This window comes from Entelurus aequoreus, linkage group LG08 (genome assembly GCF_033978785.1).
Source record: "Entelurus aequoreus isolate RoL-2023_Sb linkage group LG08, RoL_Eaeq_v1.1, whole genome shotgun sequence".
In the NCBI taxonomy this organism is placed as follows: Eukaryota; Metazoa; Chordata; class Actinopteri; order Syngnathiformes; family Syngnathidae; genus Entelurus; species Entelurus aequoreus.
In genome coordinates this window covers 82,164,271-82,184,046 of record NC_084738.1, presented here as the reverse complement: position 1 = coordinate 82,184,046, position 19,776 = coordinate 82,164,271, and the positions used below count along the sequence as shown (strand labels likewise).

The 19,776-nt window shown below is 31.0% G+C and overlaps 2 protein-coding genes across 3 annotated transcripts in view; one reads left to right on the top strand and one right to left on the bottom strand.

The window, feature by feature from the left end:
* pde8b (phosphodiesterase 8B) overlaps window positions 1–2,357 on the top strand; it is a 62,597-nt gene extending 60,240 nt beyond the window's left edge. For both annotated transcript variants that reach the window (XM_062057421.1, XM_062057422.1), the window contains one exon: window positions 2,004–2,357. In XM_062057421.1, coding sequence (XP_061913405.1) covers window positions 2,004–2,113 — 110 coding nt within the window. In that variant the 3' untranslated portion in view covers window positions 2,114–2,357. The remainder of the gene's footprint in view (window positions 1–2,003) is intronic.
* wdr41 (WD repeat domain 41) overlaps window positions 2,265–19,776 on the bottom strand; it is a 37,137-nt gene continuing 19,625 nt past the window's right edge. Inside the window, exons 8-14 of the mRNA XM_062057423.1 lie at window positions 19,609–19,671; window positions 13,663–13,764; window positions 13,415–13,593; window positions 13,217–13,338; window positions 13,074–13,159; window positions 2,623–2,756; window positions 2,265–2,546 (exon numbers count right to left, since the gene is read on the bottom strand). Coding sequence (XP_061913407.1) covers window positions 2,406–2,546; window positions 2,623–2,756; window positions 13,074–13,159; window positions 13,217–13,338; window positions 13,415–13,593; window positions 13,663–13,764; window positions 19,609–19,671 — 827 coding nt within the window. The 3' untranslated portion in view covers window positions 2,265–2,405. The remainder of the gene's footprint in view (window positions 2,547–2,622; window positions 2,757–13,073; window positions 13,160–13,216; window positions 13,339–13,414; window positions 13,594–13,662; window positions 13,765–19,608; window positions 19,672–19,776) is intronic.

The following is a 19,776-nucleotide window of genomic DNA, read 5'->3' as shown; positions in this document are numbered from 1 at the left end:
TGACAATGTGAATTTTTTATTTTTTTATTTGGAACATTTAAAAAAAATACAAATACTTTTTCACATTGTCATTATAGGGTATTGTGTGTAGAATTTTGAGGACAAAAATAAATGTATTCTAAAATGGAAAAAAAATTCATCACTTACACCTACAGGGCCCACTCAGGCAAATTGAGTGAAGAATTTTGGGGACAAAAACGAATTTATTCCAAAATGGACTAAACTAATTTTTGTTCTCAAAATTCTACACACAATTTCCCCATAATAAAAATGTGAAAAGGGTTTTTGTTTAATTTGCAACATTTAAAAAAAAAAAAAACTTTTTCACATCGTCATCATGGGGTATTGTGTGTAGAATTTTGAGGACAAAAATACATTAATTCCAAAAAGGAAAAAAAATCTGTCACTTACACCTCCAGGGCCCCCTCAGGTAAATTGAGTGTAGAATTTTGAGGACAAAAATTACTTTAGTCCAAAACTGAATAATTTCCACCACTTACACTTTTGGGGGCCCCTCGGGTAAATTGATTTTGAGACCCCTGCTTCAAGGCTTGATTTATTTTGGGTACAGTAAGAGAGCATAAAATTGCTTAAATATATATATATATATATATATATATATATATATATATATATATATATATATATATATATATATATATATATATATATATATATATATATATATATATATATATATAATTGTGTAATAAATTCATGTTTGTCCTCAAAATTCTACACACAATACCCCATAATGACAATGTGAAAAGGTTTTTTTTGTAATTTGCAACATTTTGAAAAAAGAAAAAAAACCTTCACATTGTCTTCTATGGGGTATTGTGTGTAGAATTTTGAGGACAAAAATCCATCACTTAAACCTCCAGGGCCCCCTCAGGTAAATTGAGCGTTGAAATTTGGGAACAAAAACAAATTTATTCCAAAATGGAATAAATTCATTTTTGTCCTCAAAATTCTACACACAATTTCTCCATAATGACAATATTTTATTTGGAACATTTTAAAAAAAATACAAATACTTTTTCACATTGTAATTATGGGGTATTGTGTGTATAATTTTGAGGACAAAAATAAATGTATTCTAAAATGAAAAAAAAAATCATCACTTACACCTCCAGGGCCCCCTCAGGCAAATTGAGTGAAGAATTTTGGGGACAAAAACGATTTTATTCCAAAATTGAATAAATAAATTTTTGTCCTCAAAATTCTACACATAATACCCCATAACTTATGACGATGTGAAAAGTTTTTATGTGTGTGCTAATTTTGTGTTAAATTCTAAGTCATGATTTATGTATGCTATATTAGCATGCAAACTTTTTTTTGCCAATCATATGTTCAATTTTTTTTTTTTTAATTCTAGCTTTTTTTTGTGTGCTAATTTTGTGTTAAATTCTAAAAAACGTGATTTATGTATGCTATATTAGCATGCTAATGTTTTATGCTAACTTTTTTTTGCTGATCATATGTTCAAATCTAAAAAAAATTTTACCTTTTTTTGTGTGCTAATTTTGTGTTAAATTCTAAAAATCATGATTTATGTATGCTATGTAAGCATGCTAATATTTTATGCTAACTTTTTTTTGCTGATCATATATGTTGAAATGTATAAAAAAATATATATTCTAGCTTTTTTGTGTGTGCTAATTTTGTTAAATTCTAAAAAAATATGATTTATGTATGCTATGTTAGCATGCTAATGTTTTATGCTAACTTTTTTTTGCCGATCATATACTGTATGTTGAAATGTAAAAAAAAAAATCTAGCTTTTTTTTGTGTGCTAATTTTGTGCTAAATTCTAAAAATCGTGATTTATGTATGCTATATTAGCATGCTAATGTTTTAAGCTAACTTTTTTTTGCCTATCATATGTTTAAATCTAAAAAAAAATAAAAAATGGTATCCGTTGGAATGTGAACGGTACCTGAGTCGGCGCATGTTTCCATGACGACGAGTCCGACCAAAGTCTTTTGTTTTCTTGGCAGCCTTCGCCGGCCTGCCGGGCCTCATGGAGAACCTGTCCGAGAACTACAAGTACTGGAAGACCTTGGACGACATGAAGTGTAAGAGCCTCCGTCCGCCGCCTCCATCTTGACACTTCCTGTCAGAGGGCGGGCGGAAGTGGGCGGAGCCAACACGGCTGCCATTGGAGTCCGCATCAGACTCATATTTTTTTATTCTGCCTTTTTCCCTGCCATGGAGATTGACGTTGTAAGATGGTCCATGTCTGCCCTCTAGCGGGGGAATGGAGTACTGCGCCCTTTTTTGGGAGGTTTTTATTTAGTCCCACCACACAATGATGGCACAGGAAATAAAATGTTCACTTCCTGTTGACCCAATACTTTTGTCCAAAATACTGTTTATTTTGCTGTCTTTCTCTGACACGGTCACAGTCCTCCGGTCTGCTCCAGTCTGTGGAACAGGTCCAGACTGCGAAGGCGGGACTGCTTCTCGCCGTTCTTCCACAGGATGATCTGGTGGTCTGCGGAGCACGTGACCAGACCCTTGTCCTTGAAGGCCACGAACATCTGGCAAGACCACGGACACAACGTGAGCAAGGATACCCATCTGGTATCGGTATCCAATATTGGTCCCATATCAGACCTGGACTGCGCCTGAGTGTCCGATCAGGTCGCCCGTCAGCTCCAAGGTTCTGAGGGCGGGGACCTCGGCGGTCTTGTTGGACGGGGGACAGGTCTGTCTGCTGGACCGGCTGAAGTTCCACATGCCCAAGAAGCCTGGATGACACACAGGGAGCAGAAACTAGGACAGCTAGTCTCAAACCACTAGAAGAACCCCTTCATTCAATATTCAAACACAGTGTTACTGTTCAAACTATGTGGCTAAAATATGAAATATTCTTGTTAAATAAAACTGTGGTCTTGTTTTTAATGAATACTTCAACTACTACACTACTGTATTTAATGTCATTACGGTGGCACTTAATAAATGCTTAGGTCTACTACACTACTGTATTTTAATGTTGTCATTATGGTGGTACTTGATGAATACTTAGGCCTACTACACTACTGTATTTAATGTCATTACGGTGGTACTTAATGAACACTTAGGTCTACTACACTACTGTATTTTAATGTTGTCATTATGGTGGTACTTGATGAATACTTAGGCCTACTACGCTACTGTATTTTAATGTTGTCATTATGGTGGTACTTGATGAATACTTAGGTCTACTACACTACTGTATTTTAATGTTGTCATTATGGTGGTACTTGATGAATACTTAGGTCTACTACACTACTGTATTTTAATGTTGTCATTATGGTGGTACGTGATGAATACTTAGGCCTACTACGCTACTGTATTTTAATGTTGTCATTATGGTGGTACTTGATGAATACTTAGGCCTACTACGCTACTGTATTTTAATGTTGTCATTATGGTGGTACTTGATGAATACTTAGGTCTACTACACTACTGTATTTAATGTCATTACGGTGGTACTTAATGAACACTTAGGTCTACTACACTACTGTATTTTAATGTTGTCATTATGGTGGTACTTAATGAATACTTAGGCCTACTACGCTACTGTATTTTAATGTTGTCATTATGGTGGTACTTGATGAATACTTAGGTCTACTACACTACTGTATTTTAATGTTGTCATTATGGTGGTACTTGATGAATACTTAGGTCTACTACACTACTGTATTTTAATGTTGTCATTATGGTGGTACGTGATGAATACTTAGGCCTACTACGCTACTGTATTTTAATGTTGTCATTATGGTGGTACTTGATGAATACTTAGGCCTACTACGCTACTGTATTTTAATGTTGTCATTATGGTGGTACTTGATGAATACTTAGGTCTACTACACTACTGTATTTTAATGTTGTCATTATGGTGGTACTTAATGAATACTTAGGTCTACTGTATTTTAATGTTGTCATTATGGTGGTACTTAATGAATACTTAGGCCTACTACGCTACTGTATTTTAATGTCATTATGGTGGTACTTGATGAATACTTAGGCCTACTACGCTACTGTATTTTAATGTTGTCATTATGGTGGTACTTGATGAATACTTAGGCCTACTACGCTACTGTATTTTAATGTTGTCATTATGGTGGTACTTGATGAATACTTAGGTCTACTACACTACTGTATTTAATGTCATTACGGTGGTACTTAATGAACACTTAGGTCTACTACACTACTGTATTTTAATGTTGTCATTATGGTGGTACTTGATGAATACTTAGGCCTACTACGCTACTGTATTTTAATGTTGTCATTATGGTGGTACTTGATGAATACTTAGGTCTACTACACTACTGTATTTTAATGTTGTCATTATGGTGGTACTTGATGAATACTTAGGTCTACTACACTACTGTATTTTAATGTTGTCATTATGGTGGTACGTGATGAATACTTAGGCCTACTACGCTACTGTATTTTAATGTTGTCATTATGGTGGTACTTGATGAATACTTACGTCTACTACGCTACTGTATTTTAATGTTGTCATTATGGTGGTACTTGATGAATACTTAGGTCTACTACACTACTGTATTTTAATGTTGTCATTATGGTGGTACTTAATGAATACTTAGGTCTACTGTATTTTAATGTTGTCATTATGGTGGTACTTAATGAATACTTAGGCCTACTACGCTACTGTATTTTAATGTCATTATGGTGGTACTTGATGAATACTTAGGCCTACTACGCTACTGTATTTTAATGTTGTCATTATGGTGGTACTTGATGAATACTTAGGTCTACTACACTACTGTATTTAATGTCATTATGGTGGTACTTAATGAATACTTAGGTCTACTACACTACTGTATTTTAATGTTGTCATTATGGTGGTACTTGATGAATACTTAGGTCTACTACACTACTGTATTTTAATGTTGTCATTATGGTGGTACTTGATGAATACTTAGGCCTACTACGCTACTGTATTTTAATGTCATTATGGTGGTACTTGATGAATACTTAGGTCTACTACGCTACTGTATTTTAATGTTGTCATCATGGTGGTACTTGATGAATACTTAGGTCTACTACACTACTGTATTTGAATGTTGTCATCATGGTGGTACTTGATGAATACTTAGGTCTACTACACTACTGTATTTGAATGTTGTCATTATGGTGGTACTTGATGAATACTTAGGTCTACTACACTACTGTATTTTAATGTTGTCATCATGGTGGTACTTGATGAATACTTAGGTCTACTACACTACTGTATTTGAATGTTGTCATCATGGTGGTACTTGATGAATACTTAGGTCTACTACACTACTGTATTTTAATGTTGTCATCATGGTGGTACTTAATGAATACTTAGGTCTACTACACTACTGTATTTAATGTCATTATGGTGGTACTTGATGAATACTTAGGTCTACCACACTACTGTATTTTAATGTTGTCATTATGGTGGTACTTAATGAATACTTAGGTCTACTACACTACTGTATTTTAATGTTGTCATTATGGTGGTACTTAATGAATACTTAGGTCTACTACACTACTGTATTTTAATGTCATTATGGTGGTACTTGATGAATACTTACGTCTACTACGCTACTGTATTTTAATGTTGTCATCATGGTGGTACTTAATGAATACTTAGGTCTACTACACTACTGTATTTAATGTCATTATGGTGGTACTTGATGAATACTTAGGTCTACCACACTACTGTATTTTAATGTTGTCATCATGGTGGTACTTAATGAATACTTAGGTCTACTACACTACTGTATTTAATGTTGTCATTATGGTGGTACTCCATGAATACTTAGGTCTACTACACTACTGTATTTTAATGTTGTCATTATGGTGGTACTTGATGAATACTTAGGTCTACTACACTACTGTATTTTAATGTTGTCATTATGGTGGTACTTGATGAATACTTAGGTCTACTACACTACTGTATTTTAATGTTGTCATTATGGTGGTACTTGATGAATACTTAGGTCTACTACACTACTGTATTTAATGTCATTATGGTGGTACTTGATGAATACTTAGGTCTACTACACTACTGTATTTTAATGTTGTCATTATGGTGGTACGTGATGAATACTTAGGCCTACTACGCTACTGTATTTTAATGTTGTCATTATGGTGGTACTTGATGAATACTTAGGTCTACTACGCTACTGTATTTTAATGTTGTCATTATGGTGGTACTTGATGAATACTTAGGTCTACTACACTACTGTATTTTAATGTTGTCATTATGGTGGTACTTAATAAATACTTAGGCCTACTACACTACTGTATTTAATGTCATTATGGTGGTACTCCATGAATACTTAGGTCTACTACACTACTGTATTTTAATGTTGTCATTATGGTGGTACTTGATGAATACTTAGGTCTACTACACTACTGTATTTAATGTCATTATGGTGGTACTTGATGAATACTTAGGCCTACTACGCTACTGTATTTTAATGTCATTATGGTGGTACTTGATGAATACTTAGGTCTACTACACTACTGTATTTTAATGTTGTCATTATGGTGGTACTTAATGAATACTTAGGTCTACTACACTACTGTATTTAATGTCATTATGGTGGTACTTGATGAATACTTAGGTCTACTACGCTACTGTATTTTAATGTTGTCATTATGGTGGTACTTGATGAATACTTAGGTCTACTACACTACTGTATTTTAATGTTGTCATTATGGTGGTACTTAATGAATACTTAGGTCTACTACACTACTGTATTTTAATGTTGTCATTATGGTGGTACTTAATGAATACTTAGGTCTACTACACTACTGTATTTTAATGTTGTCATTATGGTGGTACTTAATGAATACTTAGGTCTACTACACTACTGTATTTAATGTCATTATGGTGGTACTTGATGAATACTTAGGTCTACTACACTACTGTATTTAATGTCATTATGGTGGTACTTGATGAATACTTAGGTCTACTACACTACTGTATTTTAATGTTGTCATTATGGTGGTACTTGATGAATACTTAGGTCTACTACACTACTGTATTTAATGTCATTATGGTGGTACTTGATGAATACTTAGGTCTACTACACTACTGTATTTTAATGTTGTCATTATGGTGGTACTTGATGAATACTTAGGTCTACTACGCTACTGTATTTTAATGTTGTCATTATGGTGGTACTTGATGAATACTTAGGTCTACTACACTACTGTATTTTAATGTTGTCATTATGGTGGTACTTAATAAATACTTAGGCCTACTACACTACTGTATTTAATGTCATTATGGTGGTACTTGATGAATACTTAGGTCTACTACACTACTGTATTTTAATGTTGTCATTATGGTGGTACTTGATGAATACTTAGGTCTACTACACTACTGTATTTAATGTCATTATGGTGGTACTCCATGAATACTTAGGTCTACTACGCTACTGTATTTTAATGTCATTATGGTGGTACTTGATGAATACTTAGGCCTACTACGCTACTGTATTTTAATGTCATTATGGTGGTACTTGATGAATACTTAGGTCTACTACACTACTGTATTTTAATGTTGTCATTATGGTGGTACTTAATGAATACTTAGGTCTACTACACTACTGTATTTAATGTCATTATGGTGGTACTTGATGAATACTTAGGTCTACTACGCTACTGTATTTTAATGTTGTCATTATGGTGGTACTTGATGAATACTTAGGTCTACTACACTACTGTATTTTAATGTTGTCATTATGGTGGTACTTAATGAATACTTAGGTCTACTACACTACTGTATTTAATGTCATTATGGTGGTACTTGATGAATACTTAGGTCTACTACGCTACTGTATTTTAATGTTGTCATTATGGTGGTACTTGATGAATACTTAGGCCTACTACGCTACTGTATTTAATGTCATGGTGGTACTTGATGAATACTTAGGTCTACTACACTACTGTATTTTAATGTTGTCATTATGGTGGTACTTAATGAATACTTAGGTCTACTACACTACTGTATTTTAATGTTGTCATTATGGTGGTACTTAATGAATACTTAGGTCTACTACACTACTGTATTTAATGTCATTATGGTGGTACTTGATGAATACTTAGGTCTACTACACTACTGTATTTTAATGTTGTCATTATGGTGGTACTTGATGAATACTTAGGTCTACTACACTACTGTATTTTAATGTTGTCATTATGGTGGTACTTAATGAATACTTAGGTCTACTACACTACTGTATTTTAATGTTGTCATTAAGGTGGTACTTGATGAATACTTAGGTCTACTACACTACTGTATTTAATGTCATTATGGTGGTACTTGATGAATACTTAGGTCTACTACGCTACTGTATTTTAATGTCATTATGGTGGTACTTGATGAATACTTAGGCCTACTACGCTACTGTATTTTAATGTTGTCATTATGGTGGTACTTAATGAATACTTAGGTCTACTACACTACTGTATTTTAATGTTGTCATTATGGTGGTACTTAATGAATACTTAGGTCTACTACACTACTGTATTTTAATGTTGTCATTATGGTGGTACTTGATGAATACTTAGGTCTACTACACTACTGTATTTAATGTCATTATGGTGGTACTCCATGAATACTTAGGTCTACTACGCTACTGTATTTTAATGTCATTATGGTGGTACTTGATGAATACTTAGGCCTACTACGCTACTGTATTTTAATGTTGTCATTATGGTGGTACTTAATGAATACTTAGGTCTACTACACTACTGTATTTAATGTCATTATGGTGGTACTCCATGAATACTTAGGCTACTACGCTACTGTATTTTAATGTTGTCATTATGGTGGTACTTGATGAATACTTAGGTCTACTACGCTACTGTATTTTAATGTCATTATGGTGGTACTCGATGAATACTTAGGTCTACTACACTACTGTATTTTAATGTTGTCATTATGGTGGTACTTGATGAATACTTAGGTCTACTACACTACTGTATTTAATGTCATTATGGTGGTACTCCATGAATACTTAGGTCTACTACGCTACTGTATTTTAATGTCATTATGGTGGTACTTGATGAATACTTAGGCCTACTACGCTACTGTATTTTAATGTCATTATGGTGGTACTTGATGAATACTTAGGTCTACTACACTACTGTATTTTAATGTTGTCATTATGGTGGTACTTAATGAATACTTAGGTCTACTACACTACTGTATTTAATGTCATTATGGTGGTACTTGATGAATACTTAGGTCTACTACGCTACTGTATTTTAATGTTGTCATTATGGTGGTACTTGATGAATACTTAGGTCTACTACACTACTGTATTTTAATGTTGTCATTATGGTGGTACTTAATGAATACTTAGGTCTACTACACTACTGTATTTAATGTCATTATGGTGGTACTTGATGAATACTTAGGTCTACTACGCTACTGTATTTTAATGTTGTCATTATGGTGGTACTTGATGAATACTTAGGCCTACTACGCTACTGTATTTAATGTCATGGTGGTACTTGATGAATACTTAGGTCTACTACACTACTGTATTTTAATGTTGTCATTATGGTGGTACTTAATGAATACTTAGGTCTACTACACTACTGTATTTTAATGTTGTCATTATGGTGGTACTTAATGAATACTTAGGTCTACTACACTACTGTATTTAATGTCATTATGGTGGTACTTGATGAATACTTAGGTCTACTACACTACTGTATTTTAATGTTGTCATTATGGTGGTACTTGATGAATACTTAGGTCTACTACACTACTGTATTTTAATGTTGTCATTATGGTGGTACTTAATGAATACTTAGGTCTACTACACTACTGTATTTTAATGTTGTCATTATGGTGGTACTTAATGAATACTTAGGTCTACTACACTACTGTATTTAATGTCATTATGGTGGTACTTGATGAATACTTAGGTCTACTACACTACTGTATTTTAATGTTGTCATTAAGGTGGTACTTGATGAATACTTAGGTCTACTACACTACTGTATTTAATGTCATTATGGTGGTACTTGATGAATACTTAGGTCTACTACGCTACTGTATTTTAATGTCATTATGGTGGTACTTGATGAATACTTAGGCCTACTACGCTACTGTATTTTAATGTTGTCATTATGGTGGTACTTAATGAATACTTAGGTCTACTACACTACTGTATTTTAATGTTGTCATTATGGTGGTACTTGATGAATACTTAGGTCTACTACACTACTGTATTTAATGTCATTATGGTGGTACTTGATGAATACTTAGGTCTACTACACTACTGTATTTTAATGTTGTCATTATGGTGGTACTTGATGAATACTTAGGTCTACTACACTACTGTATTTAATGTCATTATGGTGGTACTCCATGAATACTTAGGTCTACTACGCTACTGTATTTTAATGTCATTATGGTGGTACTTGATGAATACTTAGGCCTACTACGCTACTGTATTTTAATGTTGTCATTATGGTGGTACTTAATGAATACTTAGGTCTACTACACTACTGTATTTAATGTCATTATGGTGGTACTCCATGAATACTTAGGCTACTACGCTACTGTATTTTAATGTTGTCATTATGGTGGTACTTGATGAATACTTAGGTCTACTACGCTACTGTATTTTAATGTCATTATGGTGGTACTCGATGAATACTTAGGTCTACTACACTACTGTATTTTAATGTTGTCATTATGGTGGTACTTGATGAATACTTAGGTCTACTACACTACTGTATTTAATGTCATTATGGTGGTACTCCATGAATACTTAGGTCTACTACGCTACTGTATTTTAATGTCATTATGGTGGTACTTGATGAATACTTAGGCCTACTACGCTACTGTATTTTAATGTCATTATGGTGGTACTTGATGAATACTTAGGTCTACTACACTACTGTATTTTAATGTTGTCATTATGGTGGTACTTAATGAATACTTAGGTCTACTACACTACTGTATTTAATGTCATTATGGTGGTACTTGATGAATACTTAGGTCTACTACACTACTGTATTTTAATGTTGTCATTATGGTGGTACTTAATGAATACTTAGGTCTACTACGCTACTGTATTTTAATGTTGTCATTATGGTGGTACTTGATGAATACTTAGGTCTACTACACTACTGTATTTTAATGTTGTCATTATGGTGGTACTTAATGAATACTTAGGTCTACTACACTACTGTATTTAATGTCATTATGGTGGTACTTGATGAATACTTAGGCCTACTACGCTACTGTATTTAATGTCATGGTGGTACTTGATGAATACTTAGGTCTACTACACTACTGTATTTTAATGTTGTCATTATGGTGGTACTTAATGAATACTTAGGTCTACTACACTACTGTATTTTAATGTTGTCATTATGGTGGTACTTGATGAATACTTAGGTCTACTACACTACTGTATTTAATGTCATTATGGTGGTACTTGATGAATACTTAGGTCTACTACACTACTGTATTTTAATGTTGTCATTATGGTGGTACTTGATGAATACTTAGGTCTACTACACTACTGTATTTTAATGTTGTCATTATGGTGGTACTTGATGAATACTTAGGTCTACTACACTACTGTATTTTAATGTTGTCATTAAGGTGGTACTTGATGAATACTTAGGTCTACTACACTACTGTATTTAATGTCATTATGGTGGTACTTGATGAATACTTAGGTCTACTACGCTACTGTATTTTAATGTCATTATGGTGGTACTTGATGAATACTTAGGCCTACTACGCTACTGTATTTTAATGTTGTCATTATGGTGGTACTTAATGAATACTTAGGTCTACTACACTACTGTATTTTAATGTTGTCATTATGGTGGTACTTAATGAATACTTAGGTCTACTACACTACTGTATTTTAATGTTGTCATTATGGTGGTACTTGATGAATACTTAGGTCTACTACACTACTGTATTTAATGTCATTATGGTGGTACTTGATGAATACTTAGGTCTACTACACTACTGTATTTAATGTCATTATGGTGGTACTTAATGAATACTTAGGTCTACTACACTACTGTATTTTAATGTTGTCATTATGGTGGTACTTGATGAATACTTAGGTCTACTACACTACTGTATTTAATGTCATTATGGTGGTACTCCATGAATACTTAGGTCTACTACGCTACTGTATTTTAATGTCATTATGGTGGTACTTGATGAATACTTAGGCCTACTACGCTACTGTATTTTAATGTTGTCATTATGGTGGTACTTAATGAATACTTAGGTCTACTACACTACTGTATTTAATGTCATTATGGTGGTACTCCATGAATACTTAGGCTACTACGCTACTGTATTTTAATGTTGTCATTATGGTGGTACTTGATGAATACTTAGGTCTACTACGCTACTGTATTTTAATGTCATTATGGTGGTACTCGATGAATACTTAGGTCTACTACACTACTGTATTTTAATGTCATTATGGTGGTACTTGATGAATACTTAGGTCTACTACACTACTGTATTTTAATGTTGTCATTATGGTGGTACTTGATGAATACTTAGGTCTACTACACTACTGTATTTAATGTCATTATGGTGGTACTCCATGAATACTTAGGTCTACTACGCTACTGTATTTTAATGTCATTATGGTGGTACTTGATGAATACTTAGGCCTACTACGCTACTGTATTTTAATGTTGTCATTATGGTGGTACTTAATGAATACTTAGGTCTACTACACTACTGTATTTAATGTCATTATGGTGGTACTCCATGAATACTTAGGCTACTACGCTACTGTATTTTAATGTTGTCATTATGGTGGTACTTGATGAATACTTAGGTCTACTACGCTACTGTATTTTAATGTCATTATGGTGGTACTCGATGAATACTTAGGTCTACTACACTACTGTATTTTAATGTCATTATGGTGGTACTTGATGAATACTTAGGTCTACTACACTACTGTATTTAATGTCATTATGGTGGTACTTGATGAATACTTAGACTTACTACGCTACTTTGGGTGATTAGAAGTATCTAGAAGCAATGTTGGACTCACCAGGAGACGCAGGTTCTCCAGCCAGAGGCAGGTCTTGGATCTCCCACATCCTGACGCTGCCGTCCTCGGAGCAGGACATGATCTCACTGAAAAGAAGCGCGGGTTCAAGTCCAGAACTGGAGAAGTGGGTCGGGTGTGCTCACCTGTCGGAGAGCAAGGCGGCGTGCAGCACGTCGGAGTCGTGGGCGCACTTCCTGTACGCCACCGCCGCCCTGCTGAGGACGCTGAACACGTAGAGGCCGCTGCCCACCGCCGCCAGGATGAGCTGGGGGGGAGGGGGGAGGGGGGGGGAGGGTCAGACCGCCGTGCCTAATCAAGTGACTGCCGAGCAGCTCGCTCACGTTCCCGTTGGAGGCGAGGTGCTGGACCGACATCTCGCTGGCCTTGGCCCCGCCTATTTGGATCTGCGTGGCCGTGTGAGGCTCCTCCCACAGGATGTGCTGGTAGGCCACCACGGTCCAGTCCGCCGCGTCCCAGACCATCAGCTCGCCGGCGTGGGAGCCGCTGGCGAAGAGCTCGTCTGGGGGGGGGGGGGAGACGCGAAGTAAGCCCCGCCCACACGCCGACCACCTGACTTGACTTGACTCACCGTTGACGTTGACCAGAGCTCGGATCTGGTCCTGGTGGTCCGCCAGGCAGCGGACCTCCGCCAGCGAGAGAGAGTCGCCGCACGCCGTCAGCTGGTAGACCACTGAGGAGGACATCAACTCTTACTTTGACTTCTTTTTACACTTAGAATAATTTATTATAACAGCTGGTAGACCACTGAGGAGGACATCAACTCTTACTTTGACTTCTTTTTACACTTATAATAATTTATTATAACAGCTGGTAGACCACTGAGGAGGACATCAACTCTTACTTTGACTTCTTTTTACACTTATAATAATTTATTATAACAGCTGGTAGACCACTGAGGAGGACATCAACTCTTACTTTGACTTCTTTTTACACTTATAATAATTTATTATAACAGCTGGTAGACCACTGAGGAGGACATCAACTCTTACTTTGACTTCTTTTTACACTTATAATAATTTATTATAACAGCTGGTAGACCACTGAGGAGGACATCAACTCTTACTTTGACTTCTTTTTACACTTATAATAATTTATTATAACAGCTGGTAGACCACTGAGGAGGACATCAACTCTTACTTTGACTTCTTTTTACACTTAGAATATTTTATTATAACAGCTGGTAGACCAGTGAGGAGGACATCAACTCTTACTTTGACTTCTTTTTACACTTAGAATAATTTATTATAACAGCTAGTAGACCACTGAGGAGGACATCAACTCTTACTTTGACTTCTTTTTACACTTAGAATATTTTATTATAACAGCTGGTAGACCACTGAGGAGGACATCAACTCTTACTTTGACTTCTTTTTACACTTAAAATATTTTATTATAACAGCTGGTAGACCACTGAGGAGGACATCAACTCTTACTTTGACTTCTTTTTACACTTGTAGTAATTTATTATAACAGCTGGTAGACCACTGAGGAGGACATCAACTCTTACTTTGACTTCTTTTTACACTTGTAGTAATTTATTATAACAGCTGGTAGACCACTGAGGAGGACATCAACTCTTACTTTGACTTCTTTTTACACTTGTAGTAATTTATTATAACAGCTGGTAGACCACTGAGGAGGACATCAACTCTTACTTTGACTTCTTTTTACACTTGTAGTAATTTATTATAACAGCTGGTAGACCACTGAGGAGGACATCAACTCTTACTTTGACTTCTTTTTACACTTAGAATATTTTATTATAACAGCTGGTAGACCACTGAGGACATCAATTCTTACTTTTCATCACTTTGACTTCTTTTTACACTTAAAATATTTTATTATAACATCATATGTTTACACTTGTTATTATAAAATATTGTTTAAAAACAACTTAACATACTATTGTAAAAATATGATGTTATAATAAAATATTGTTTAAAACAACTTATTAACATACAAGTGTAAAAATATGATGTTATAATAAAATATTGTTTAAAACAACTTATTAACATACTATTGTAAAAATATGATGTTATAAGAAAACTTTGTTTAAAAACAACTTATTAACATACTATTGTAAAAATATGATGTTATAATAAAATATTGTTTAAAACAACTTAACATACAAGTGTAAAAATATTATGTTATTATAAAATATTGTTTAAAATCAACTTAACATACAACTGTAAAAATATGATGTTATAATAAAATATTGTTTAAAAAATACTTAACATACAAGTGTAAAAATATGATGTTATAATAAAATATTGTTTAAAAACAACTTAACATACTATTGTAAAAATATGATGTTATATTTATTATAACGTAATATTTTTACACTTTTTATAATAAAATATTGTTTAAAAGAACTTATTAATATACATCATATTTTTACACTTGTTATAATAAAATATTGTTTAAAAACAACTTAACATACAAGTGTAAAAATATTATGTTAGAATAAAATATTGTTTAACACAACTTAACATACAAGTGTAAAAATATTATGTTATAATAAAATATTGTTTAAAACAACTTAACATACAAGTGTAAAAATATTATGTTATAATAAAATATTGTTTAAAACAACTTAACATACAAGTGTAAAAATATTATGTTATAATAAAATATTGTTTAAAACAACTTAACATACAAGTTTAAAAATATGATGTTAGAATAAAATATTGTTTAAAAACAACTTAACATACAAGTGTAAAAATATGATGTTATAATAAAATATTGTTTAAAAACAACTTATTAATATTCATCATATTTTTACACTTGTTATAATAAAATATTGTTTAAAAACAACTTATTAACATACAAGTGTAAAAATATGATGTTATATTTATTATAACGTAATATTTTACACTTGTTATAATAAAATATTGTTTAAAACAACTTATTAATATACATCATATTTTTACACTTGTTATAATAAAATATTGTTTAAAAACAACTTAACATACAAGTGTAAAAATATTACGTTATAATAAAATATTGTTTAACACAACTTAACATACAAGTGTAAAAATATGATGTTATAATAAAATATTGTTTAAAAACAACTTAACATACAAGTATAAAAATATGATGTTATAATAAAATATTGTTTAAAACAACTTAACATACAAGTGTAAAAATATTATGTTATAATAAAATATTGTTTAAAAACAACTTAACATACAAGTGTAAAAATATGATGTTATAATAAAATATTGTTTAAAAACAACTTAACATACAAGTATAAAAATATGATGTTATAATAAAATATTGTTTGAAACAACTTAACATACAAGTGTAAAAATATTATGTTATAATAAAATATTGTTTAAAAACAACTTAACATACAAGTGTAAAAATACGATGTTATAATAAAATATTGTTTAAAAACAACTTATTAACATACTATTGTAAAAATATGATGTTCGAATAAAATATTGTTTAACACAACTTAACATACAAGTGTAAAAATATTATGTTACAATAAAATATTGTTTAAAAACAACTTAACATACAAGTGTAAAAATATGATGTTATAATAAAATATTGTTTAAAAACAACTTAACATACAAGTATAAAAATATGATGTTATAATAAAATATTGTTTAAAACAACTTAACATACAAGTGTAAAAATATTATGTTATAATAAAATATTGTTTAAAAACAACTTAACATACAAGTATAAAAATATGTTATAATAAAATATTGTTTAAAACAACTTAACATACAAGTGTAAAAATATTATGTTATAATAAAATATTGTTTAAAAACAACTTAACATACAAGTGTAAAAATATTATGTTATAATAAAATATTGTTTAAAAACAACTTAACATACAAGTGTAAAAATATGATGTTAAAATAAAATATTGTTTAAAAACAACTTATTAACATACTATTGTAAAAATATTATGTTATAATAAAATATTGTTTAAAACAACTTAACATACAAGCGTAAAAATATTATGTTATAATAAAATATTGTTTAAAACAACTTAACATACAAGTGTAAAAATATTATGTTAGAATAAAATATTGTTTAAAAACAACTTAACATACAAGTGTAAAAATATGATGTTATAATAAAATATTGTTTAAAAACAACTTATTAACATACTATTGTAAAAATATGATGTTCGAATAAAATATTGTTTAACACAACTTAACATACAAGTGTAAAAATATTATGTTACAATAAAATATTGTTTAAAAACAACTTAACATACAAGTGTAAAAATATGATGTTATAATAAAATATTGTTTAAAACAACTTAACATACAAGTGTAAAAATATTATGTTATAATAAAATATTGTTTAAAAACAACTTAACATACAAGTATAAAAATATGTTATAATAAAATATTGTTTAAAACAACTTAACATACAAGTGTAAAAATATTGTTATAATAAAATATTGTTTAAAAACAACTTAACATACAAGTGTAAAAATATTATGTTATAATAAAATATTGTTTAAAAACAACTTAACATACAAGTGTAAAAATATGATGTTAAAATAAAATATTGTTTAAAAACAACTTATTAACATACTATTGTAAAAATATTATGTTATAATAAAACATTGTTTAAAACAACTTAACATACAAGCGTAAAAATATTATGTTATAATAAAATATTGTTTAAAACAACTTAACATACAAGTGTAAAAATATTATGTTAGAATAAAATATTGTTTAAAAACAACTTAACATACAAGTGTAAAAATATGATGTTATAATAAAATATTGTTTAAAAAATACTTAACATACAAGTGTAAAAATATGATGTTATAATAAAATATTGTTTAAAAAATACTTAACATACAAGTGTAAAAATATGAGGTTATAATAAAATATTGTTTAAAAAATACTTAACATACAAGTGTAAAAATATGATGTTATAATAAAATATTGTTTAAAAACAACTTATTAACATACTATTGTAAAAATATGATGTTCGAATAAAATATTGTTTAAAAACAACTTATTAACATACAAGTGTAAAAATATGATGTTATACTTATTATAACGTAATATTTTTACATTTGTTATAATAAAATATTGTTTAAAACAACTTATTAATAAACATCATATTTTTACACTTGTTATAATAAAATATTGTTTAAAAACAACTTATTAACATACAAGTGTAAAAATATGATGTTATATTTATTATAACGTAATATTTTTACACTTGTTATAATAAAATATTGTTTAAAACAACTTATTAATATACATCATATTTTTACACTTGTTATAATAAAATATTGTTTAAAACAACTTTCTTCCGCCCGAATGCAGCTGAGATAGGCCCCAGCCTCCTAGCCACCCCAAAAGGGACAAGCGGTAGAAAATGGATGGATGGTATCATGTGTAAATACCAAGCATGTATTTATTAACTCTGCTGATCAATTGTATAAATACCAAAATAAAATTAAAAAATCCACATTTCTTCTTCCTCTTATCCGAGATCAGGACACGGGGGGAAGCAGCCTAAGCCTATATATATATATAAAAAAATATGAATATATATGTTATATATTTTTATTAACTGTAATTTAACTTATTAAACCACATAAATACTAAAATAAAAATATGTTAGCTTTAAAAAAATACTTAGGTATTCAACGAATATATATATATATACAGTACATAATACGTACACAATTTATTTTATATTTAAATTAACTTGTTGATTAACCATGTATGTATATGTGTATATTTATTTACAAATATATACTATTTATATATTTAGTATAAATAAATTTAAAAATATATATATATATATATATATATATAGAAAAATAACTTTGCTGATTAAGCACAGAATACCAAAATCTAAATTATACCTTCATTTTTTTAAATAAATAAATACATTTTGGTATTATGTGGTTAATCAGCAAAGTTATATATGTGCATGAATAATAGCATTCACTCAAATTATATATTTAGTAAATACATATATATATATATATACATATATACACATATATATATATATATATATATATATATATATATATATATATATATATATATATATATATATATATATATATATATATATATATATATATATATATACATTCCTTTGCTGATCAACCACAAAATTCCAAAATCAAAAACTCATCTTCATTTTTTTTTTCTATGTAATGTACTAGAAATAAATAAATAAATATATACTTTATATATTTGTAATTAAAAAATTTAAACATTTAAATTGTTCGTATATTATACTAATTATATAATTTCTTAATTATCTTTGCTGCTTAACCATACAAACACCCAAATAAAAAATGTTTTATTTTTGAAAAATACTACATATACTTCATATAAATATATATTTTATAAATATTTATTAACGTTGCTGATTGAAGACAAATACCAAGATAAAAAAGCAGTTCTAATTCCTACCAATGACAGTAAAAGAAAGAATGTTGTATATCGTCTCGACTGGAAGCATAACAACTGCAAACTCTCTAAAAGGTCACGTCACAAAGTCTTACCGATGGTCTTGTCCATGGCGGCCGCGACGCAGTTCTTGGGCAGCTGGATCAGAGCGCTGATTCCTGCACACAAAAGAAACGCAACAACAACTAGATCAGACAATTCCTGAAGGAATAGCGTGTAAATGTTCCAATGCGGAAGTTGAACTGAAATGCTGACAGAATGTA